This window comes from Epinephelus moara, chromosome 22 (assembly GCF_006386435.1).
Source record: "Epinephelus moara isolate mb chromosome 22, YSFRI_EMoa_1.0, whole genome shotgun sequence".
NCBI classification, from domain to species: Eukaryota; Metazoa; Chordata; class Actinopteri; order Perciformes; family Serranidae; genus Epinephelus; species Epinephelus moara.
This window is the reverse complement of record NC_065527.1, coordinates 29,710,901-29,736,228: the sequence shown is the minus strand read 5'-3', so window position 1 is coordinate 29,736,228 and position 25,328 is coordinate 29,710,901. Positions and strand designations below refer to the sequence as shown.

The following is a 25,328-nucleotide window of genomic DNA, read 5'->3' as shown; positions in this document are numbered from 1 at the left end:
GTAGCACAGTGCAAGAGGCTGTTGATTTTTCCTGTCCGATGAATCAGGCTATGAGGACACAACTCCTTTATCAGGAAAAGGCTATTTATTAAACTGAAACACTGGGGGATTTACTCACTCGAGGCATTACGATGCAGTGATTTTACAACAGCAGCTCATGGGTGTAATTAGGCACAACCTCAAATAAAGTAACATCATTATCATGTAGAAGAGAACTCAGATGCTCCTGAAATGTTTTAAGGGATAGTTTGGATTTTTTGAAGTGGGGTTGTATGGGACACTGACCTACACTGTATTACCTACAGTAGATGTCAGTTGGCACACCCTCCATTTGGAGAAGCACACAGAAGCTAATCAATGCACTGCTAATTGTATTTTAGCCACTTAAATAAAGGTCCTAAAAAAATCAATATCACTTTAAGCTTTTGCTATAATGAGAGTATTTTCATCGCCTTACCTCACTGTCAGACAGCCCGTTTTGATCAAGAAGCTGTTAACAGCTTCAGATCCCCCAATTCTGCTCTTTTCAAATCCACCAGACTCCACTGACAAAAGCAGTCATTTTAGCGCCCTGAACACAGGAGCTGGTGGTCTACCACTGTCTCAAATCATTAGTTTGCTTGTGTTATTGTGTGACTTTGGTGAAATCCAAAATAACCCTTTTAAACACCAAAGTCACACAATAACACAAACAAAATATTGATTTGAGGCAGCAGTAGACCAGCGGCTCCCGTGCTCAGCAATGTTAAATCCCTGTTTTTCTCAATGGATTCTGGCTTTGAGGAGAGCAATATAACCACTATATTGTACCATTGGAAATCACTGTCTGACATTAAGGTAAAGCAGTGAAAATATTCTAAATATAGCATACACTTTCTTGATATTGTTGTTGTTGTTTTTTTAGGTGGGACTTTTTTAAGTGTCTACGATACTTTTGTGGCTGACCTCTTCACAGCAGTAGACTGCTTAGCTTTAATGTCGGGCTCCAGCCTGCTTCTCCAAATTGGGGGCGTACCGCACAGCATCTACTATACTAACTATGGACACGCACCTCATACAACCCCATCTAAAAAAACCGTGAACTATTTCTTTAAATTTCAGACAGAACAAATGAGGAGAGGAGTAGCCTACCTTTCCTCCCCTCCGCCAAAGAATATAGTCCTCAAACAATTGTTCTAATGTGTGGCTGCTAAGCGACGCACAAAGTGCTTCCTTAAGATTTTCCAGTAGCGCAGGGATACCTGCACTCCGTGGCTCTACACCCTCAACAGGTGTGGCTTGCGCCTTCGAGCTGCACCACATAAGAAAATCTACCAGTTGTACGGTAAGTGTATCTGGGAGACATTACGAATCCCAAAACATAAATTAAAACACTTTTATTTAAGCCTCTAAGAGCTGATCATCAATTCGGCATAGATAAAAGTCCAAGAAATAGTCGACAGAAATAGAGTGCCCACTCAGAAACGAGCAAATTCTATGTGAAAGGACCCGTAGACAGAACACTCATTTAACAAGGCACTGGTTCACAGACACGTAATAAGCATCAAAATATATGACTAGAACTACTTTCTGAATCGTTATGAAGATCTCTTGAATTCGGCATCACATGTAGGCTATTTTAATTTGGAAAATTACTCACCTAGAACACGGAGTTCTATATCCCCGGTTTTGGTATCAGCTGATACTGTGGTGATGGTGTAAACCCCGCTGTCCTCAGTCGTCAGGGATCCCAGCGTCAAGTAGCCGTTGGTCTTGTTAACCGACACTCTTCCTATGTAAGGCTCATTCACCTGCAATCCTCCTGCGCTTTGGGTAGCAACAGGAATCGGTTCGCCGTCGGTTTTGAAAGTCCAGATTATAACGGTAAAGTCTGCTTTGTCAATGAGTGTCTTCAAAGTTACATTTGTCCCCAATTTTGCATCCACCGGACCCGGCGGCAGGACGTTCCCTGCACAGCATCCTGAGGGGAAGAAATGTGAGGGACAAGTCAGATTAAAGACCTGTTTTGCCTAAACGAGAAACATGTCAAGAACTTGGGGAAAAGAAAAGTAGCTGTGGTGATAGCCTACTGCATGATCAACTAAAATTATGAAGTAGCCTAGCCTATAATCTTCTTTTTATTTACAGAGAGGTTTCTCTTTGCTCTGCTGCTTCCTAGTAAATATATTACTTTACATTAATGGATGCACACACACAGAGAGAGACACATTTCAATGCACAAACTTTAAAAAAGTCACAAATAACATAAATAGCAGCTCAGTCTGCAGTTTCATCTCACACTGAGTGTTTGCTGCTTCTTACCGATAAAAGAGAGCAGAACCAGAAGCGTCTTAAAGGCGAACAGATCCATTCCGGACGGTTCAAGTGTTTCCAGCAGAGACAGAGACGAGAATGCGACAGTACCTGCTGCTTTTAGAGGGACACACCCAGACAAGGTGAACACACACACTCCCCCTATCTATCTACACTAAACACACACACACACACACACACACGTCACTGGTATGATGTTGTGGTAATGTGCGCCCCCTTTTTGAAATAAAAAAAATAAAAAAATCAGTGAATCATTTGCATTCCTGTAGTTCATGTTAGAAGTTATATTTAACTTAATCCCCCATTCACAAGTTCAAACAAGTTCAGCAGGGGCGCTGTTAGGGAACTGATTTCCCAGGGGGCCCTTGAAAAGCCTGGAATGAAAAGTTTGGTTTTGTTTGCAATGTTTTATTTCTATGTAATTGGTAGCAAAACTAAATTAAAATAAGCTGAATACATCGGTTGAAAGACGGAACTTGGTAAAAAAAAAAGAATTAGTGGAAGCTCTTTGAGGCCCTTCTCACCCCTTGAAGGTGCATAATGGTTTAGTCCACCCTGGCACACAATTCCACTGAGCAGTAAGGTACAGTTCAGTTCAGTCTGGCATGCTTTTTTCCACTTCCACTGTGAAAAGTTGTGGATGGTACCAATGGAACCATTGCTTATCGTCCCCATTTTTGGTCACCTCTCTGTTGGGGTACCTAGCACACAGATCTGGTACTCAAAGGTGGAGCTGTGAACACTGCAGTCTGCTGATTGGTCAATAGCAGACTGTCACTCTGCTCAGGGCTGAGCTGTGGCTGGTTTTAAGGCCTATTAATAAGGTTAGACTGGCAGACAGAATAATGTAAGCGAGTTGCTCTCCCTCCTCTTATCCGTCTCGGTGTCCGTCCCATACCGTCCGTCCGTTCCTTTGGCGCAGTGCATGATGGGGTGTATTGCTTGGTGAGCGACACTACTTTTCACAGTGCACTGTGGGATACTTGAGTCCACTATAGGGCACAGAAACTGCTTCTGCATGAGGCCCAGAAAAATTTGCAAAAATTGTCCAACATCTTGACTTGATGTATTTTTTGCAGCAACAACAAAAAAAAAACATAAAAAAAAACCAAAACGTGCTCCTCCTAATATGAATAGCTAGACTATGAATGATAGGACTATTCTTTATTTATCAGTGGAAGGGGGTGAATGGGGTCTGACTTTATTTGTTCATTTATTTCTTGACCTTCCCTGCTACAAATATTTTTCCTTATGCCTCCCTGAGTGGCTGGTGCAAAATACATGACCCTCCCTCTACTATAAATTAGATATTGAATTTTAGATCGATAGTAAAGATAATCCACAGACTTTGTTGTGCACAGTTTTATTTACAAACTATTTTCTAACGACCAAACTACATCTGCCGACCCTATCATTGCGCAGAAGGAAGAGTGGGATTAACAGCTCGGTGTCAGACATTAGCCGCTGCAGCGGGGCTTCTTCTCCCAAGTGGCAAACCATGATGAGATTACACTGTGCTGTGTTAGCTCATACTAACCAGGCAGAGAGATGAGATGAGAGTGACTCACGGGGATGGTCCTTCAACTCTACATCGAAAGGTAAATGGACCTGCACTTGTATAGCGCCTTTCTAGTCATCTGACCACTCAAAGCACTTTTTACACTACTGAGTCACATTCACCCATTCACACACACATTCGCACACTGGTGGCCAAGGCTACCATACTGAGTCACATTCACCCATTCACACACACATTCACACACTGGTGGCCGAGGCTACCATACATTACATTACATTACGTTACTCAGTTTTTAACACACTCACACACCGATGGAACAGCCATCGGGAGCAATTTGGGGTTCAATATCTTGCTCAAGGATACTTCAACATGCAGACTGGAGGAGGAGGGGATTGAACCAATGATCTTCCCATTGGTGGATGACCCGCTCTATATATGCCACTTTATGGGGCCGCATCAATAGCTGATTGTCAGGGATCAGCTGCCGATACCCCTACCATCAGAAATAGGCTGCATTCAAATTCTGCAAGAAGCACTGAATGTTCATAGTAATAAGCTCAGAATCTCTGACAGCATCACAACTATTTTTGCAATTTTCACTTGCCGACAATTTAATTGCAAAAAAAAAAAAAGCCTATAAACATCTCAGGCCTATAAATCCGGCATTTCAGACCGCAACAATCCAAAAAACAGCCAGTGAAATCCTGGAGGGACTAAATAGCACAAGGGAATAGCAAAAGGGAAAAATATGTCTTTTTAATTTTGGGGTGAACTGTCTCTTTAAATCTCAACACATCTTAATTGAATCGTAGGTGCTATATCGTAGGCAACTGGACTTGCTTGCGTTTCTTGAAGACGTTTCGCCTCTCATCCAAAAAGCTTCTTCAGTTCTTAGTTGAAGGATGCAGTACGAGCCCTATTTCCAATGAAGCAAAGAAAAAAAGTTAGTAAGCAGCTTTAACTTTCTGTCAGGAGTCATAAACTGAACTTTGGAGAAATGTAATGGGTCTTTTCACATTAATCAATCTATTCCTATGCCTTGTCAAAATGTATGATAGTTTTACTTTTTTCAAACTATGGCATTATTGCTAATTAAATCCATTGTTAAATTCAATATAACATTGATTATCAGGCACAGTCTGCTTTCTCCCACCATTTTAGTTCATTTTTAGTAACTATTGTACTTATCTATTATTATTATTTATTATTCTATTGTTACTTTAGGCACTATTCTTTGCTGTGGTCCTTGAAAACACGTCTTATCTTGTATATTTCAATATTTTGCCAGATATTCAACACTCACCCTGACCGGGAACCCACTTATTGTTCTGGTTGTTACTGTATTTAGTGTCTCTGTAATCTGAAGCATTCTCTGGCACAAGAATTTCCTTTGGGATAAATAAAGGTCGATCAAATTGGAAAAGGTGAAGTAGAATCTTCCACTGTCTACACGTACTTAAGTGAGGCACTGCTGCCACCTGGTGGACATCTGGGGAAGTGATCAAAGTACTTAGAGCTTTTGAATTAAAACAACTATAAATAACACAAAATATAACATTAAAAACGTGAATTCTAAGCAGTACCTTTGTAGAGAGGGTTAATTGGGTTTTATTTGAGCAACTGTAAGTTGTGAAAATGGATTTCATTTGGTTCCCCCAGAGTGCTCAGAGTCCAAATATGCCCGCCACAGTAAGTAAAACCACCTCCCATACCACTTGTTTTTCAAAATAAAAGCAATCAAACTTTTATTTGCAGGCCCCGTGTCTCTCATATTGGACAGAATGGCCCCTGTGAACGTTAATACATAATACAGTATATTATTATTAGATTATTATTACTGAGACCTTAAGGGTCTCATATTAAGTTCATATTCAGTTTCATACTTTTATTTAGGTTTCTACTGAACATGCTTACATACTTTATTGTTCAAAAACCTCTTTTTTTTCATACTGTGTGCCTGAATATACCTGCGACCACCCTTTATCTTTATAGATGTAATCACAATGTTTATTTAAAATAACCTTAAGGTAAAAATCCTCAATCATTTACATTAAAATCAAATGATGCTGAGTAGTGATGGCCATATGAAGCCTCATGAAGCATTTTCTTTATTTTATGAGCCCACTAGATGGCACTTTTTGTTCAACAAAAGGTTGAAAGCACACTGAATTGCCATTCTTTGAGCCTCTCTCTACAAACCAAGAGTGCCATCTAGTGGGCTCACAAAATAAAGAAAATGCTTCATGAAGCTTCATTTGGCCATCACTAGTGCTGAACAGACACTGCCTCAATTAATTTGTTTTTTTACCACCTAAAAAAGCCCTCCAAAAAGTATTGTATTTCCCATAATAATGGTATCATTTGAGAACAACTGGAAATGTGACAGTATTCAATTTGCTTTAATATTAATTCACTGAGCCCACTTAAAATCACATTTAGGTAATTTGTTAGAGACCTTAATGATGATGTATTTGCACGTCCACTACAAAGAACCCTGTCCTTCTGTTAGACAAATTTGAATTCACACTTATTTTCACTTTTCTCTGATCTTTGCTTTCTCTGTGAAATACTGGATATTTTTTACTCTGTAGGCCTTGAACATATTTGGTAGACAAAAATTCATATCAGTATTTTCAGGCTGAATGGCAACACACAATGTATATCTCGGTATTTTCTACAAAATCCATTAGGTGGAGTTGTGTTGCTACCCCTCTCCCCTGGGATCTCAGCAAGGGATGTGAGGACTCTAAAACTTCACCTGAGCCTCCCTCGGCATATGAGTGAGTAGATAATGGCTGAATTTTCATTTTTGGGTGCACTATCCCTTTAAGTTAGAAGCTGCAAAAGTACTGAGAGCTGAACACACAGAGACTTTTAAAAATGCCTGGTCTCCAGCAGACAGAGGTGAGTACTGTCTCGCAACGTACACAGGAGAAGTGGTGTCGTTGGGGGTTGTCTGCGGTTGGCGAGATGTCCCGACTACCCACTTGAGGGCGGGCAGCTCAGCTTTTGGATCTACTCCAGAGAAGGTCCATCTCTGGGGTAGTCTAAACTGATAATGGAATCGCAAATCGGCACGGCATGCCTTTAAGTTTTGAAGGAATGAAGTTAGTAAAACATTCTTTCATTTTATAGTTACAGTCTACTCATAGAAATCTCAATGGTATGAACAGTGGTTCCACAAGCTTCAAATCCAGCCACAACTCAGCCCTGAGCAGCGTGACTGTCTGTTATTGAACAGTCAATTAACTGCAGTGTTCACAGCTCCCCCTTTTAGTACCAGATCTGTGTGCTAGGTACCCCAACAGAGAGGTGGCCAAAAATGGGGATGATACGGAACAGTACTGTACCATACTGCTTGGTGAAAACGTGGGTTGATGCACACTGTTATGCCTAATGTAACTTGTCCCTATGTCAATATAAACGGTGTTGTCTAAATCTGTATCTTGCTTGAAAATATATCGATATAGTGTACAAAATCATTACATCGCCAGGCCCTAGTGAAACTGCTAAAAAGCTCAGACATCTAACACATGACTGCTTAATAGTAAGTGGTCACATGACAGTAAGACTCAGAAAACCAATTTTAATCAATTAATACATGTAATACCAGAAAGCAATCACCTCACACCCAAACATCTGACAGTTTTTAGCTAATCATTGATTGAAAAAAAGCCTTGTCCACAGTACTTTAATCCTGCTGAAAAGCAGTGGCTCATCAAGCGTCTCTGCAGCTTCATTTATTTCTGCTCTCGCCTGCACACTTGTGATTTTTGACATATTCGAGCCTGGTGAAGCTTTTCTCGCACACACTGCAACTAAATGGTTTCTCCCCTGTGTGGACAATTGAGTGTCGTCTCAGATCTCTATTTTGTGCAAATTTTTTATCACAAACTAAGCAACTAAATGGTTTCTCCCCTGTGTGGAGAGTCAAGTGTCGTTTCAGATTTCTCTGGTCTGTGAACATTTTCTTACAAATTGAACAAGTAAACTGTTTATCCTCTGTGTGGACAGGCAAGTGATGACTCAGAGTTTCCTTCTGTGCAAATGTTTTACAGCAAACTGAACAACTAAATAGTTTCTCCCCTGAATGGACATTCGAGTGTCGTTTCAGGGTTCCCTTTTGTGTGAATCCTTTACCACAAATTGAACAACTAAATGGTTTCTCCCCTGTGTGGATAATCGAGTGTCGTATCAAATGTCCCTTCTGAGTGAATTTTTTACGACAAACTGAACAACTAAATGGTTTCTCTCCAGTATGGATTTTGATGTGTTTAACCAAATTGCTACTGGTACGTTTCTGCAGATGACCCTTGCCGCCAGAGCTTCTAGTACATTTAGAGGAGCTAACTGATGTTTTTCCAGTATTACATTCCACATCACTTCTAGATACTTCATTGTTTTGCAGAGGGTTTAAATGTGACTGATGTTGTTTAGTCTCCTCCCAATCTCTACTGTCATCAGTCTCAGATTCAGAGGAGTGTAAAGTCTTGTCATGAATAGCTGGCTGTTGCAGAGGACTATCTGGACTTGATTTCCCGGCTGGTACTGGTCCTCCACAGCCCTCTCCATCACCTCCTGTTTTTAACTGCTCTGCCTCTCTGTTCTCCTCAGTTTGGCTTTCATGAAGCTGTGAGGACTGAGCTTTCTCCTCATCATCATCTTCACTCTTCACAGGGAATGTCAACTTGATATCAGCCTCCTCCAGCCCTTGAAGCTGCTTTCCCTCCTGTTCTTCTTTAATGTGTGGGGTCTCTGGCTCCTGACTCAGGCTCCCCTCTTGCTGCTCAGTAGGACCCTCTTCTTTCACCACCGAGAGCAACAGCTGCTGGGCATCTGTGGAGAGTAATTGAATACATACACACATCTTAGAAAAAATTCACTTCATGTTAACACTTTAACTACTGATATCACTTCTTTCTGAAACCTGGGGAGAAATGTTGCACATTTTATAACAAATTTGGACATCATTCAAACCAAAACAAACTTCAAACTGCTATGTGATTTACTTGGCTGTGAGATAAGGGTATTTCATATCATATTGTTCACAATAAAACTGGTATCATTTTTAACTCCAATATAACTGAAAATGTGAATCCACAGAGAGTAAATTTAAAAGAAATCCACATTCTCACCACCAGGCACTCCTAATCCAACTATAGCCACCTTTAGTAAATTAGTGGAAAGCGAAATTGTGTCTGTAATTAAGTGTAATCCTGTATCTAAGTTTTCTAATGTTAGTTTTTTAGAGAGGAAAGCCCTGAAAGAATTACAGTCTAACCCAAAAACTGTCATTAAAAAGTCAGATAAAGGAGGTGCCATAGTGCTGTTAAATGCCACTGATTATGTTGCAGAGGCTGAGAGACAATTGAGTAATGATGCTTTTTATAAGCCACTATCTAACCCCATCGGACAGTTTACTGCTGATAGAGACAGAATCATAAATAGAGCCTTAGAAATGAAGTGGATTACTAAAGCTCAATATGAGTATTTAAGAGTAGAGCACCCTGTTACTCCTACATTTTATTTACTCCCTAAAATCCATAAAAGTTTGGAGAATCCACCAGGAAGGCCTATTGTTGCAGGGAATAATTCTTTATCTGAACCACTGAGTAAGTTTGTTGATCACTTCATTAAGGATATTGTAGGGACTTTGCCTTCTTACATTCAAGACACTGGTGATGTCTTGAAATTATTGTCTAGTTTGGAAGTGCCTAAAGATTCATTTTTGGTAACTCTCGATGTGGAAAGCCTATATACTAACATTCCACATATAGGTGGTCTTGAAGCTATGCAACATTTTTTAGAATTGGAAGAAGATTTGCAAGTTGAATTTTTAATGACTCTTACAGAATTTATTTTGAGTTGTAATTATTTCAACTTCAATAAAAACTACTACTTGCAGATTCAAGGGACAAGCATGGGCTCCCCCTTCGCCCCTAATTATGCTAAATTATTTATGGGGCTGTGGGAGAAGAAGTATATATTCATCAATAACCCCTTTTTGGAAAACATTTTGTTTTATAAGAGATACATTGACGATGTGATTTTGTGTTTTACATCTAATGAGGAGGATTTTCATGGGTTTTGCGACTATATTAATCATACTTATCCTACACTGAGATTTACTATGGAATATAGTCAAGAGAAATTTATTTCTTGGGTTTGTTGATATCTAAAAATGAAAGTGGAAAACTTGATACCTCTATTTTTCGAAAAGATACTGATAGAAATGTTATCCTACATGCTGAAAGTTACCATCCTAAGAAAATGATAAACAACATTCCTTATGGACAATTTGTAAGGTTAAAACGTATATGCAATAAAGATAATGATTTTGATGTTAAAGCAAGAGAAATGAAGACAAGATTTGTCCACAGAGGGTACAAGGGCCATGTCATTGATACAGCCATCAACAAATCTAAAGCTCTCAATAGAGAGGAACTTTTAGGGTTAGGGTTAACCCTAACTTGCAGACAACAGAGTCACTTTTGTGTCTGAATACAATACTATCTCTGGGAGGGTGGAGAACATTATTAAAAAACACTGGAGTGTACTTAAATGTGACCCCGCTGTGCAGCATATCTCTGCCTCCATACCAAGGTTCTGCTACAAAAGAGGCAGAAACATACGTGACTCTATTGTTACATCAATGTATAAAGAACCTGACATGAAAACTAACTGGCTTCCTAAGGAAGTATATGGTAATTATAGGTGTGGCAGATGCACCCATTGTTCTAACACGTATGACACCAAAGAGTTCTGTCATCCTCATACAGGGAAGAAGTATAAATTCAAAGAGTTCATTAATTGTATTTCTACACATGTGGTGTATATGCTCAAATGTCCATGAGGCCTTATATATGTGGGCCAAACCAAACGTAAATTCAAATTGAGAATAGCTGAACACAAAGCAGCTATAAGAAATGAAAATATGGACTATGCTATTGCAAGACACTACAAGGAAAGAAATCATGGTTCGGCCGCCTCTCTTAAATTTATAGGTATTGAGAGAGTTAATCCCAATCCTAGAGGTGGTAACATCATTAACCAACTATTGAAGAGAGAAGCCTACTGGATACACACACTTAACTCTTTAGAGCCACATGGACTAAATGAGACATTAGACTTAAGTCCATTTTTGTAAGTTTACTATATGTCTAACTTTTCTCTGCTTCTGTGTCTGCAGGTAATGTGTAGGGAAAGTTGAGCCACTTTCACCCCTCCTGGCACATCCCCCTCCCCTCCTCTCCCTGTGTAGACAGGAATGCTTGAGTAGATATTGTAGATTGTGGTATAACCTTTGTAACTTCTGGAGTATCTCCTCTTTTGTTTATATCTCTTATATTGGCCCACTTGTTTTTGATATACTTATAAAAAATTTGACTATTTATACTGTACTCACTCTCCCCTGTTTATATGAGTTGGTACAGCCAGATCATGTATTTTGCATTTATATCTCATTATTGCAATGGGTCTTAACAAGTATGTAAATAAAAAAATAAAAAAAATCTTCCTTTTTAATCTATACTATTTATATTGTTCACACTCTACCTCAAAATTAGAGTTGAGACTTGTCAGATGATGAACTGTGCAATTGTAAAGTATTTTCTTGTATCACTGTTTTGATATTTATTTCTATTTATATTGTATGTACTCTCCCTTTAATATTACAGCTAGGTTATGTATTTTGTATTTGTTTCTCATTGATTGATTGATTGATTGTCTGGTTGTTACTTGCCCTGACTATTTAAGCACACACCTGATGACAATCAAGAGCAAATCTGATGAAGCAACATGCAAAACGCGTTGTTCGCTCCTTTTGTTTTTAAACATTTTTGAATAAACTCTGTGTCAATCCTGATATTCTAGTGTGCGCTGGAGGTTTTTGAACTTTTGACTAAGAATTTTCCTGGTTGACCAATAGTCATCATTTAGGTCCATTAGTCAACTAGTCATGTTTACGATGTTAATTTAATTATTAAATTATATATTTTGGGCGGGGCAACACAATGGTTTGAGTTGAAGGTGTGAGAAAGAATAGTATCAGTAACATTGTTAACACTGTGCTACATTACAGAGAAATACAAAACCGTACTAATTAACCTTCATTAATATAGGCCTATATTTTATCTACAAGTGCACGTCACACACTGAGCGAGCCGCCTGTTAATGACGCTGTCTGCAAAGCAGTAATGACTGTGCTAAGTGGCTAATGGATGTAACATGTAGCTACTTCCATGTGTCAGATGATACCTCATGTTTGTCGTCGACGAATGAGTTTACATATCACCTTGGGTTCATCCTTCAGTTTCTCAAAATGATCCCACACTTTGGATTTCCTGCGCGACATGTTGTTCACTAGCCTGTGGAATAACCGCAGGTACCAGCCCTGGAAATTAGGGGTCGTGCACATGCCGCATCCTAAATCGCCTGGAAAAACACAAGGTTGGGCGCTGGGTGCTACTTTTGGGCCTTTTTTGTGCCAACCTTCAAGAGCGCGGCAGCAGGTTGTGCCTGAGGTTGCTAAGCAACCTTAACAAGCATTGTATAGCCTATTTACCTGAAATCCTGAGTGCAAAGCTGATCTTCTTCCAGGTGCTGTTTATAAGTGTGTAGGCCTAAAATGATCAACTTTTCCGTATTTATCAGACTGATTATTTACTGAAGAAAGGAAAGATCATCTGATGGCTGTGACTGGTTTGCAACGTGACTTCTGTCTTCTGACTTCTGAGGGTGGCCTCTTTCTGATTCTTTCCTTTCAAATTAAACTCCCACATGGTCCAGTCATAAAGGTTTTGATTTATTTTGAGTTTCAAGTTCTTTTTTTTTTATCCTTGCGACTAAATGACCAGTGAAATCTTGACTCATGACCTTTCTAGTCGACTAACATTTGGTCGACTATTAAGGGGCAGCCCTAATAAGTAGTGATGGCCAAATGAAGCCTCATGAAGCATTTTCTTTATTTTGTGAGCCCACTAGAAGGCGCTCTTGGTTTGTAGAGAAAGGCTCACAGAATGGCAATTCAGTGTGCTTTCAACCTTTTGTTGAACAAAAAGTGCCATCTAATGGGCTCATAAAATAAAGAAAATGCTTCATGAGGCTTCATTTGGCCATCACTACTAATAAGTACATTTTTACTTTTTATTCCACACTTGCATTGGCGATGTAAAACTATGTTTCCCATACCAATAAACCCCCAACGCATTGAACGGAATTAAACCCCACCTTATTAAACGGCAGTGCGCCTGCACAATAAACGCGATGTTCAACGCACCACCATTCCTGTCGGATACATTGTAGGGGCTGAACGCATCTCTGCTCAGTAAAGCTTGATTTATGGTCCTGCGACGTACCTACATCGTTGCCGTGACGCCATCATGAACCCTTCGAACTTCTCCATCACTCCATTTCGTCGCGGTGCAATTCACCGCCAGAGCGGTAGGAGGCTGCATTCCTAATGGTTATCGTCGTCTCTAGTTGATTCTTTGTTTAGCTTCCGGCTTTTCCGGTCACAGAGAAATGAACGCGGAGCACGGACAGACAGCTCCGTCCGTATCCGTATTGAACGTTGAGCATAAATGGGCCTTAATACTGCAACATCTACATCGCAACAGAAGATGTTTAAAGATGGCGGGGATGGCGCAATCTGGAAATACAGAACCGGAAATGCGTTGCTACCAAGCAAACCAATAACAGCCCTATCGGTCTGCGCTGGGTCTGCGTTGCCTCGAGGTGTAGTTACATTTTTGGGGAGGTGCACGTCAGGCTACGCTGGGGTCTACGGCGAGCCTTCTGCGTAGCCACGTACCCTACGACGTAGCGACATCGTTGATTTAACGCAGGACCATAAATCAGGCTTAAGACTGTCACTATCACACAGTGAGATCCTTGATCATCTGACGTCACCACTTGATAGAAGGTCAAACTGGGAAGCTGTACTCTGGCGGACGGTCAAAACAAACAAAACAGTGATATATGGTTAAAAACTCTCAGAGTAATAGTCGGAGAAATCTGACAGGTGATCCTTTGAGAAGGGCACCTCCAGATCCTTCGGGGCGAAGTAAGAAAATGGGGAAAAACGGAAAGAAGAAGCAATTTTTCATGGACTCGGTGGGTCGGCACGGCTGTGTTGTGAATGGACCAGAGACAGGAGCTGGTAGGGATGAGTCTGATGAGGTAGGAGATGATTCTTTCAGTGATAGTAGTAGCTTTATGGAGGTAGGTGCTGGGCCGAAGCAGAGAAGGGAGCGGGATTATCTTGGAGGTAGCGGTAGCGGTATCGATAGGGCGAAGAGAACTAAAGTGTCTGAGGAGAGGGAGCGAGAGGAGTTGGGGTATAAAATCATATTGAGATTTGGTGAGGAGAAGGGAATTTCTTCTATGAATCCAGTGAAACTCTCTGGACTTTTGAACAGTAAGGTAGGTGATATTCGTATGGCTAAAGTCCTGAAAGACGGTAACTTGTTGATTGTTTGCAAGGATGAAAAGCAGCGAGAGCGGGCTGGTAAGATCACCGAAATAGGACGGAGTAAAGTGGTTAGCTCAAGCCGGATTGAAAGTGGAGGAAAGCGGACAAAGGGAGTGATTTGGGGAGTGCCAGTTGGAGTGTCAATGGAGGAAATTAAAGCCTATCTAAAAGGGGGAGTTTTGAAAAGTGCCCTGCGGCTGCAGGTAACTCGTGGAGGAGTGAGAGATGACAGTGAGTCTGTGTTGCTTGAATTTGAAGAGGAGGTACTCCCAAAGAAAATCACTCTGGGTTTTTTGAGTTATAGTGTAAGAGAGTATGTGCCAAAACCAATGAGATGCTACAACTGTCAGAGATTTGGACATACAGCCAAAAATTGCAAGGGAAAGAGAAGATGTGCCAGGTGTGGAGAGGATCATGAGTATGGGCAATGTAGACATGAGCAGCCAAAATGCTGTAGCTGTGGTGGCAATCACAGTGTGGTGTATGGGGGGTGTGAAGTAATGAAAAGGGAAGTGATGATTCAACAGATAAGAACCCAGAATAAGACCACCTATGCAGAAGCTGTGAAAATGGTGACACAGAGAGAGGGGCAAGATGGAAGGATGGAGAGAAGCAGAGCAAGAGTACAATCAGCAGAAGTGAGAGAGCCAGATCAGGTAAGCAAGGGGAAGATGATGGTTGAGGTAAAGAAACTAGTCACTTTCATTGCAGGTATAGTCAATGTCACAATGGAGGTCAAGTCAAAAACAGAGAGAATCCAAAGGATTGTAAAGGCAGCAAACTTCTATCTAGATGCCGGTGGGCTGACTTGGGAGGAGGTGAATAAGAGTCTCAGTAGTCAAGAAGTCAGGAGCAGGCATGGGCTGGGGTCTAGTGCTGTTAATGGTTTTTGTACTGCAATGGAATGCAAGAAGTCTATTGGCTAATGGACAGGAATTTAAAAAGTATGTAGATGAGTTGCCCAGTAAACCAGATGTTATCTGTGTACAGGAAACATGGCTAAAACCAAATCTGGAGTTCAGGATAGTTGGTTATGTTTCCGTCAGGTGTGATAGGGGGGGTGGAGTAGGGGGAGGCTGTGCAACATTTATCAGAGAAAATGTTTCTTTTAGAGAGGTAGGTATAGGAAATGAGCTAGAATATGTCACTGTTGAGATATGGACTAGTGAAGGGGAGCTGGTAGTCATTAATTATTATAATCCTTGTAAGAAACTAGAGGTAGATAAGTTAAAGCAAATTGAGGGGATGGATGGAAATAGGATAATGTTGTGTGGAGACTTCAATGCTCACAGTACTTTATGGGGAGGAGCAAGAATAGATGCTAATGGGGTGGTAATTGAAGAATTGCTGGAAGAAAAGGGCATGGTTTGTGTCAATGATGGTAGAGGGACCAGGATAGATGTGCGTACAGGGAACACTTCGGCACTAGATTTAACTCTGGTTTCTAGGAATTTAGCAGGAAGATGTGAGTGGGAAGTGGTAGATAACACAACAGTAGGGAGTGATCATTTTCCAGTGTTGTGTAGTGTATTACTCCAAAGGAATGAAAGGCAAGGGAAATTTTGGGGGAATTGGATATTTAATAGTGCAAAATGGGAGCAGTTTGAATATATGTGTGAGAGAGAAGTATCTAAAATAGATTTAAATGAGGAGGTAGCTAATCAGACAATTTCTAGAAGTAAAGGAACAATGAAGAGAAAGGCTGTGCCCTGGTGGACAGATGAGTGTAGTATGGTAGTGAAAGAAAGGAATAAAGCTTTAAAGGTTTTAAAGAGAACACATAATTTCCAGAACTTAATTAAATATAAGCAAGCTCAAGCAGTTGTTAGGAGAACTGTACGTAAAGCGAAAAGGCAAAGTTGGCAGAATTTTTGTAATAAAATTGGTAGGTCAACTCCTGTTGGGGATGTTTGGGGCATGATTGGAAGCATGAGAGGTGTCAGGAGAGAATGGCAGTATCCAGTTTTGAAGCTGGAGGAGGAAATGGCAGAGTCTGAGGAAGAGAAGGCTGAAATGTTAGCTAGGGCCTTCATTAAGATCTACAGCTCTGACAATTTGTCTGAGGAGGGTATGAGAGGAAGAGCAAGAACAAGTGCAGCACATCCTGGGATTTTGGAAAGAGGAGAGGATACAGACAGTGTAATGGATGCTCCATTTACTTTGGCTGAAATGAGGAGAGCACTAGCTAGATCTGGGTTAACATCTCCTGGTGGGGACGAGATTTGCTATATAATGCTAAAGCACTTAGGGGTCTTAGCATCCATGAAGCTGCTAGGTGTATATAATAAAGTGTGGGAAGTGGGGAAATTACCAAGTAGCTGGAAAGAGTCAGTGATTATTCCTATCAGGAAGCCAGGAAAGGATCCGTCAAGTCCAATGAATTATAGACCTATAGCCCTAACATCACATATGGGGAAGATAATGGAGAGAATGGTCACAGATAGACTGACATTTTATATGGAAAGCAGAGGACTCCTGTCTCCTTCTCAGAGTGGGTTTAGGAGGGGTAGAGGGACAATGGACCCTGTTATGTGTCTTGAAACAGAGATCAAGAAAGCACAAGTGAACAAAGAATCTGTAATGGCAGTGTTCTTTGATGAAGAAAAGGCGTATGATATGGTATGGAAGGAGGGAGTAATGATCAAATTAAATATGATGGGAATAACAGGTAGGGTATATAATTAGGTTAAGGAGTTTTTATTTGACCGATTTATTCAGGTTAGAATTGGAGCAGCTATATCACAGAAATATAAGGTCGATAATGGTACTCCTCAAGGGAGTGTTATTAGTCCTTTACTGTTCTCCATTATGATAAATGATGTTTTTTCCCAAGTTCAGGGGGATATTGGGCGGTCATTGTTTGCAGATGATGGGGCCTTATGGAAGAGGGGGAAGAATGTTGAATATATTGAAAAGAAAATACAAGAAGCAGTCAATGTAGTGGAAAAATGGTCCTATTCTTGGGGATTCAAGTTTTCTGTAGGAAAAACCAATGCAGTATTATTTACAAGAAGGAGGGGTGCTGATCCTCAGTTAAAGATGTATGGGCAAATAATAGAACGAGTGAAAGACTTTAGATTTTTGGGTGTGTGGTTCGATGAAAAGTTGACATGGAATGAGCATATTAATAAGGTACATGCTAAGTGTAAAAAAATACTGAATGTAATGAGATGTTTAACAGGATTAGAATGGGGAGCAAGTAGGTCAGCTTTGAAAATGATTTATGTTGCACTGATCAGGTCAGTATTAGACTATGGGAGTGCTGCATATGGTTCAGCATCTAAGTCTTTACTGAAAAAGTTAGAGGTGGTGCAGTCTCAAGCCTTGAGGTTGTGTTGTGGGGCTTTCAGATCAACTCCTGTGTCTGCTCTTCAGGTTGAGGTGGGAGAAATGCCACTGCATTTTAGTGCCAGTGTTTACAGATGGATCTAAGGATCCGGATACAGGGAGAACAGGGTTTGCTTTCAGTGTCCCAACAATGGAAGTCTATGTTAAAAGAAGAACCACAGGTCATTTGTCTGTCTACACAGTTGAGATGTTGGCAATAGCATCAGCATTACAGTGGGTAGAAGAGTCACAAATCAGAGAGGTTGTTCTTTGCTCTGATTCATGTTCAACACTAATGTCCTTACAGTCAAATATATCAGACAGTAGGCAGGATATTATTTATGAAATTTTTGAAACTTTGCACAGGATTAAAAATATGAACATTGGGGTGACATTTATGTGGGTTCCGGCTCACAGAGGAGTTGAGGGTAATGAATTAGTAGATACATTAGCTAAAGAGTCACTAAAAATGAACGAGATCATGGAAATCACATTGAGCAAGTCAGAAGCAAAATGTTTAATAAAGGAGAAGATCATGAGAGAATGGCAGCACGAATGGGATACAGCTATTACAGGTAGACACCTGTATGCAGTCCAGTCAGTAGTTGGCAAAGTAAGACCAGCCAATAGAACCACCAAAGAGGAGAGGATTTTAACCAGACTGAGGGTAGGACATGCTGGAATAAACAAGACACTGCACCTGATAGGGAAACATCCCTCAGGGCTATGCGAGTATTGTCAGGAAGTAGAATCAGTGGAGCACGTTATTTAGTGGTGCCCAAAATATTCACATGAACGTGAAGTATTAAAGAGAGAAGTCAGGACTGCACAGGAGGAGCTGACACTGAAGAATGTATTAACAGTTGGTGTAGGAGGTCTTTTCAAATTTTTAAATGATACTGGGTTAATTAGAAGGATTTAGTCGAGTTGAAACTGTTTATTTATCTATTTTTCCTTTTTTTCTTTCCATTTATTTATTTATTTATTTTTTGTTATTTTAGTGTTTTTGTTTTGAAATAGAGGGATAACTCTGGTCCACACTCCAACACAGTAGGTGGCGGTAATGCACCTCAACGTTGGTTGCCACCCGCCAAAAACACCAAAAAGAAGAAGAAGAAGGAGAACAGTGAGATCCTTACAGGGAGACCCCTGAAGTTGACTCGTTTGGACTGATGTCAGTATAAACCGAGTGTGAAGTATAAAGTATAAAGTAAAATGACCAAACCTGCTCTGTGTAACCGAAGCTGAGGGTTTAAAACAGCATCCAGGAGTTTCTGCTGCCGCTCGTTCTCCTCTTTTGATCGAGAAAGTTCCTCTTCATACTCTGCTATCGTTCTGTCAAACAGCCCAAATATCTCTTCAGCAGCCGCAGTTAGTCGCTGCTTCACCAACTCTCTCAGCACCTGGACGTTAGACATTTTAACAAAATGTCAGAATTTTTTTCTCCACCCAAACTACGCAGACTAGCGCTGTATTGCAAACTTCCGTCCCTGTCAGTCTGTTTCCAGCCAGCATGCTAAGCTAACTTCAATAGCTTTGAAAGCTACCAGGAAATGAGTCAGAGGAAAAACATTCAGGGAAAAAAGTCCAACCAGACAGATAGAGGCTGCAAAGGCTCACTGACGTTACTGCTGGAGCTCACAGATACTTTCTCCACACAACAAAAGTACTCTGATGCATCTGGACCGTCAGGCGCCATGTTGCTCAAAGAAAAACATCAGGTTTTTCACCCACTTGGTTGGTTAACTTAGAAAGTAAAAGTCCTTAAGCTTGTGAAAAATAAGATGTCACTATTCCCCTTTATATTCTTATTTCTTATTTCTTCCACTTCTTCTTCTTCTTGGTATTTTATGGCGGTTGGCAAACAACGTCATGGCGCATTACCGCCACCAACTGGTGTGGCGTGTGGATCGGGAATCTAACTTAAATGTATTAATTCTGATAACTTAAGAAAAAAATCATGATAAAAAAATTCTAAAGGAAAATTAGACAAATACATAAAACAAAGTTATATTCTTTTTATCAAATTTGTTCTCCTAAAATACTCCAATAGTGCGTCATAACATTTCTCACTTGAACTTCTCTGTAAAATATCTCTTAAATTCAATCGCAGCTTCATTTCTGTGTGGTTCAAAATTAGTTCCCTTCTCTCAGCATCATACTTTAGACAATACCAAATAGTGACCAAATCGTAATCTTGATATAACGGTTTCCTCTCTGCGGGATCTTGCTGTCTTTCTCATCACTCCTACTCATCTTTGATCTTCATATCTGTTTTACTAAAAGGAATTTGTATGTCAGTGTTATTTTTTTTTTTATTATTATTTCTTGTTGCTTCTTTTGCACACCTGTCAGCTGTTTCATTTCCACTCAGTCCTACATGAGCTGGTATCCATACAAATGTCATACTCAGTCCCATCATTTGAATTCTGAATATTGTTTAGCAAAAAAGAAAAATAGTGAGTGCTGCACTGGGTCAAGATTGTCAGGAGACAAAAAGTCGCTCAGGTGCTCTTCAAAGACAGGGAATGAATTTTATGAAATAAAAACAGGAGGACTGTCCTGATAGTAAATTGAAAGTTTCAAAAAATGTTCAAAAATGCAGTCCAAACTGAAGACTCGTGTAGTTGAAACGCGTAGATATCCCTGTGCTTAAATAAAGGATTTTTAATATTACCACGGAGTGCCTCGGACTTTTCAGTTTGGACTGCATTTTTGAACACTTTTTGAAACTTTCAATTTACTATCAGGACAGTCCTCCTGTTTTTATTTCTGAATATTGTTTGTTTGTTTGTTTGTTGTTTGAATTTCCAGTAAAATATCCTTTCTGCTGTCTGAATGTCCATATTTTATGCTGATCAAAGATGAGCTGGAGTCAGAGCATATTACTGTTTTCCAAGGTCTCACCTCTTCAACCCACTGAACTGCTGATAGTAAAGCCATCATCTCCCCTGTATACACAGATAATTTGTCACTGGTTCTCTTGCAACTTTTAATGTTAAACTCTGGAATTATAAATTAAATGCCCATTCTGTTATTTGCACTTTTCCATGCGTCTTTGTATATTTGAATGTAATCATAATAGTTACTTCCTACATAATCTTTTATCAACTGTGGGTGTAAAATGAATCCTCTATTTTTGTTTTATTTTTTGTTTCGCAGCGTGAGGGCCACGCTAGGTTCAGGAGGTATCCATGGCTGTATCACTGAGAGTGGAACTGTTGGATTTTTACTGCTGTTATGTCGAGTTCTTGTGCTTTTTTCTCTATTGTCCACCTAGAGCTTTTTCTTTCTCTCCTCTCCTTTTCCCAACAAGGCTTCAGTGTGTTTCACAAGATGTCTGTAGAGGAGCGCTTCCAGGACTCAAATTGTTTGCTTGAGGTGCTCTTTGGATGGGACAATCATATATAGCAAAACTCAGGAAACTCCAAGGCACTCTCTTTGGAAAGCTCAAAAAGCCTTTATTGTTATGGCTTGGTCATCTTAAACCTTTAAAAACTCCGACGCGTTTCGACATACAAGCCTTCGTCAGGGATTCAAACAATTTTCAAACTGGAAAAGACTTCCTTAAAAGCTTTCAAACCACCAATCAGAGGCCTCCACTTAGCAGAAGCAGGTTTAGGGTTGTAGTACTATACAAAGACCACTAGATGTCCTCCTTCGCACTCAATTGAAGAGAATTTTCATGACTACATACAAAGGTTACATACAATGCATGCATCACTACACCACATATTAAAGTCAAGGATATGGTTTACAGGTCGACAAAAAACAACAAGCCAAACACCATAGAAAAAAAACACAGTTAATCAAAGGAAGACACTAAAATCAAGTTCTTCGTTCAGGCCTGGGTATCTAGTAGCCTGCAGTTTGTCAATCCAGAAACTCTCTCTCTGGTTTAGTTGTTTTTGCCTGTCTCCTTTCCTTAGTGACAGCGGTATATGGTCAATCCCACAGGCCTGTAAGGTGGATGGGTCACTATTATGGTGTTCCATGTAGTGCCTCGCCATAGGATAGTTCATGTTGCCTGTGCGGGTTGCATATTTATGTTCAGCCAGTCTGTCCTGCAAACGTCTCTTTGTTCTTCCTATATAAAACACTTTGCAGTCAGGGCATTCCAGTCTATATATAACAAATACAGTTTTACAGTTTATGAAATGGTTAATGCTAAATTGTTTTTGGGATACAACATCACCAAAGGTTTTGGTCTGTAATACATTTGTACAATGATTGCAGCGTTGACATTTGTAAGACCCTTTGGGCTTAGATCCCAACCACGTTTGTTGGCCTTCTGGTTTCAAATGGCTCCGGACCAGTTTGTCTCGAATTGTGGGACATCTCCTGAAGGTGACCAGAGGTGACTCAGGAAACATCTGGCTAAGCACATCATCACTTTCAATAAGGCCCCAATTTTTTCTTATTATTCTCTTAATTTGTTCTGCCTCTGTACTATATGTAGTGAGAAAAATGGGTCTGTCGTTGGCTTAGGTGGGTTTCTTTGTAGAAGTGATGCTCTGTCTACATGTTTGGCCCTGGTATATGCTTTCTGGAGAGTTGTGCTTTTGTAACCCTGTTCCTTAAAACGTGACATCATCTCTTGTGCTTTACACTCAAAAGCATTATCTTGGTCACAAATTCTCCTGACTCTCTGGAATTGCCCATAAGGAACATTTTCCTTCAGCCACTTAGGGTGGAAGCTTTTAGCATGCAGAATGGTGTTCCTGTCAGTAGGTTTTCTAAATACTGAAGTGTGTAGGGCACCATGATTGTCTTTAAAGATAGTCAGGTCAAGGAAATTAATACAATATTTACTATATTCCAAAGACAGTTTAATGTTGGGATTAATGCTATTCAAAAAAGCATGGAAATCTTTCAACTCTGCCTCTGACCCAAACCAAAACAAACAAACATCATCAATGAAACGTCATCACCAGACAATGTATTTGAAGTAGGCATTCTTTTCCTGGTTCAAGACAAAGTCTTCTTCCCATTTTCCCATTTGTTTCCCATATTATTATTCAATGTCCATTCAGTTAATGACAGTAAGAAATCAGTGGGTGGCATTTCCGACTCAGGTCTCTTACTCAAAAAATGTGTCAGAGCTGCAAGACCCTGTGTGTGTTCAATGTTAGTGTACAACACTTCTACATCCATAGTGACTAGATATGTGTCAGAGCCAATATTTTGTAGTTGTGTGATCTTATTCAAAACATCTGTGGTGTCTTGGACAAATGCCCGAAGTGAAGGCAAAAAAGGTTTGATAAAATAGTCAATGTACTTAGAGACTGGTTCAGTGAGGCTGTCATTTCCAGAGCTCACAGGTCTCCCTGGAGGGTTCTCAACACACTTATGGATCTTGGGTAGCATGTAGAATGATGCCACTCTTGGGTTTTCATTCCACAAGAAACCAAGTTCAGATTCAGAAATCCAGTCGTTGTCTTTGGCCACATGTAGTAGTTGTCTCAGTTACTCTTTAAGAGACTCAGTAGGGTTAAATGTCAGTGGTTGATAAAACTCTGTATTGTTTAACTGACAGAAAGCCTCTTTTACATACATGTCCTTTCCCTAAAGGCTTCAGTGTGTCTTGTGTTGGATGGTCTTTATTATGCCCTTTTAAATTAACCCAGTAACTTAGAGCTAGCTGTATTCTCCTTAGTTCTAATGGCTTTTCTCCCATTTCTACTTGCAATGCAGATGTCGGGGTTGTTCTAACTGCCCTGTACACAATCTTAAAGCCTGATATTGAATATTGTCCAACTTTTTTAAAGATGTATGTGCTGCAGATCCAAATGCAATACTCCCATAATCTAATACAGATCTTAGTCCTGTGTAAATGGTCTTTAATGCTGTTCTGTCTGACCCCCATTCACTTCCAGCAAGACATCTCATAACATTTAAAACTGTCTTACACTTGTCAAGAAATTCAAATTGTTTCACTCTTTCCAGTTCTCGATGATATAATTTCAGTTTTATGTTACTGCCCACTCTTCGTGTAAAGAACATTGTCTTTGTTTTCTCTACTGAGAATTTAAATCCCCACTCAAATGACCATTCCTCTATTTTAACCATAGCCTCTTGTATTTTCTTCACAATAAATTCCACATTCCCACCTTTCTTCCAAATTGCCCCATCATCCACAAAAAGAGAAAATCCTATCCCCTTCTCCAAATTCATAAAAAAAAAAACCCATCATTTATCATGATATAAAATAACAAAGGACTTACTATACTGCCTTGAGGCATTTCATTTTCTACAACAATTTTTTTTTGAAAAACTCTTAGGCTACCTATCCTTACTTGGACAGACCTTGAAAATAAAAAGTCCTTGATCCACCTATACATCGGGCCAGTGACCCCCAATTTACTCAATTTAATTAATAATCCCTCTTTCCACATCATATCATACGCTTTTTCTATATCAAAAAAGACAGCCACTACACTTTCCCTATTAATTTGTGCTTTCCTTATTTCATGTTTCAGACATAAAGCTGGGTCCATGGTATTTCTTCCTTTCCTAAATCCATTCTGATATCTTGCTACATATCCTTTGCTTGTTAATCTTCCATTTATCCAAATTTTAAGAGAAAACGCACACCAAATACTCTTGAGGTGCTGATCACTGGAGGAAGATCAGTTGAAGAAAAAAAGTGTCGCACACTCTGGCTCCATATGCAGTTTATTTAAATGAACGTTTCGGCTACGTGGCCTTGTTCAAGATCTTCCATTTATCGTCATCTCCATTACATTGCAAACATTAGATGTAAGGGCAATAGGCCTACAATTTCCTGGGTTTGTACTGTCTTTTCCTGGTTTAGGTATTGGCACAACCACTGCTTCTTTTCATATCTGTAGTAATTTTTCCCTTCTCCCACACTTTGTTATATAACTCAAATAAGATGTTTTTAGATGATTCACTGAGCTGATTTATCATAATGTAACATATCTGATCTTTTCCTGGTGCTGACATCTTAGTTTTCCTGAGAGCAAGATTCAGTTCTGCCATTGTACATTTAACCCTTTTATGGCCTAAGGTGTTAAAAGGTGATTTCTGCCTAAATAAACATATCCAAAATAAATCAACATTAGCTCCACAATTATCAGGTCTGTATGCATAATCTTGGTCTCTATGTAAAGTAAGACCTCAGAGAATGTACTCCCAGTGTCAGTAACATTGTGACAGTTACTATGCCTGAGTAAATTCTGATAAACCAAAGGAGAAATCACATTTTTTATCCTTGCCTAAAATATATTCTGAATTGGACAGTGTATTACACCACGATAACAATGTTCCCATGCAAAGAGATGGCACTGAATTCATTCATCAATTCCTTGACTACAGCTGCACCAAATTAGACATAAACACTTCAAACACATATATATTCTACAAAAGGTTTTAGTAAGGATTTGACCAGGCGGACTTCCCATTTGGGCACTTGGATAGGCAAAAGTAGCCAAATGTGTGCCAAATGTGTTCTTTACCTCTTATAAGGGAATCTGACTACAAAATAGTACTGATGTCCATCAGGAGGGTTTGCACACAATGCAGCCTTTGACCATGACATTTACCATCTGCATCTTCAAAATCTACCATTGTGCACAGCACAAAATCAATAAAATAAAATAAAAAACAATGAAATGGTATCCTTTTGTCTACAGATGGAGGGTTTTTATTATAAAAATGAATTATGAAATAAAAACT

The 25,328-nt window shown here is 39.8% G+C and overlaps 2 protein-coding genes across 3 annotated transcripts in view; both read right to left on the bottom strand.

Annotated features, from left to right (window-relative positions):
• The window catches only part of si:ch211-264f5.6 (carcinoembryonic antigen-related cell adhesion molecule 20), a 44,731-nt gene extending 42,302 nt beyond the window's left edge, over positions 1 to 2,429 (bottom strand). For both annotated transcript variants that reach the window (XM_050034717.1, XM_050034718.1), the window contains exons 1-2: positions 2,302 to 2,429; positions 1,640 to 1,960 (exon numbers count right to left, since the gene is read on the bottom strand). In XM_050034717.1, coding sequence (XP_049890674.1) covers positions 1,640 to 1,960; positions 2,302 to 2,350 — 370 coding nt within the window. In that variant the 5' untranslated portion in view covers positions 2,351 to 2,429. The remainder of the gene's footprint in view (positions 1 to 1,639; positions 1,961 to 2,301) is intronic.
• Positions 2,430 to 6,121: 3,692 nt separating this feature from the next.
• Positions 6,122 to 25,328, bottom strand: part of LOC126383951 (gastrula zinc finger protein XlCGF26.1-like) — a 141,124-nt gene continuing 121,917 nt past the window's right edge. The window contains exons 2-3 of the mRNA XM_050034725.1: positions 18,856 to 19,428; positions 6,122 to 8,668 (exon numbers count right to left, since the gene is read on the bottom strand). Of these exons, the coding sequence (XP_049890682.1) occupies positions 7,569 to 8,668; positions 18,856 to 19,048 (1,293 nt within the window). The 5' untranslated portion in view covers positions 19,049 to 19,428 and the 3' untranslated portion in view covers positions 6,122 to 7,568. The remainder of the gene's footprint in view (positions 8,669 to 18,855; positions 19,429 to 25,328) is intronic.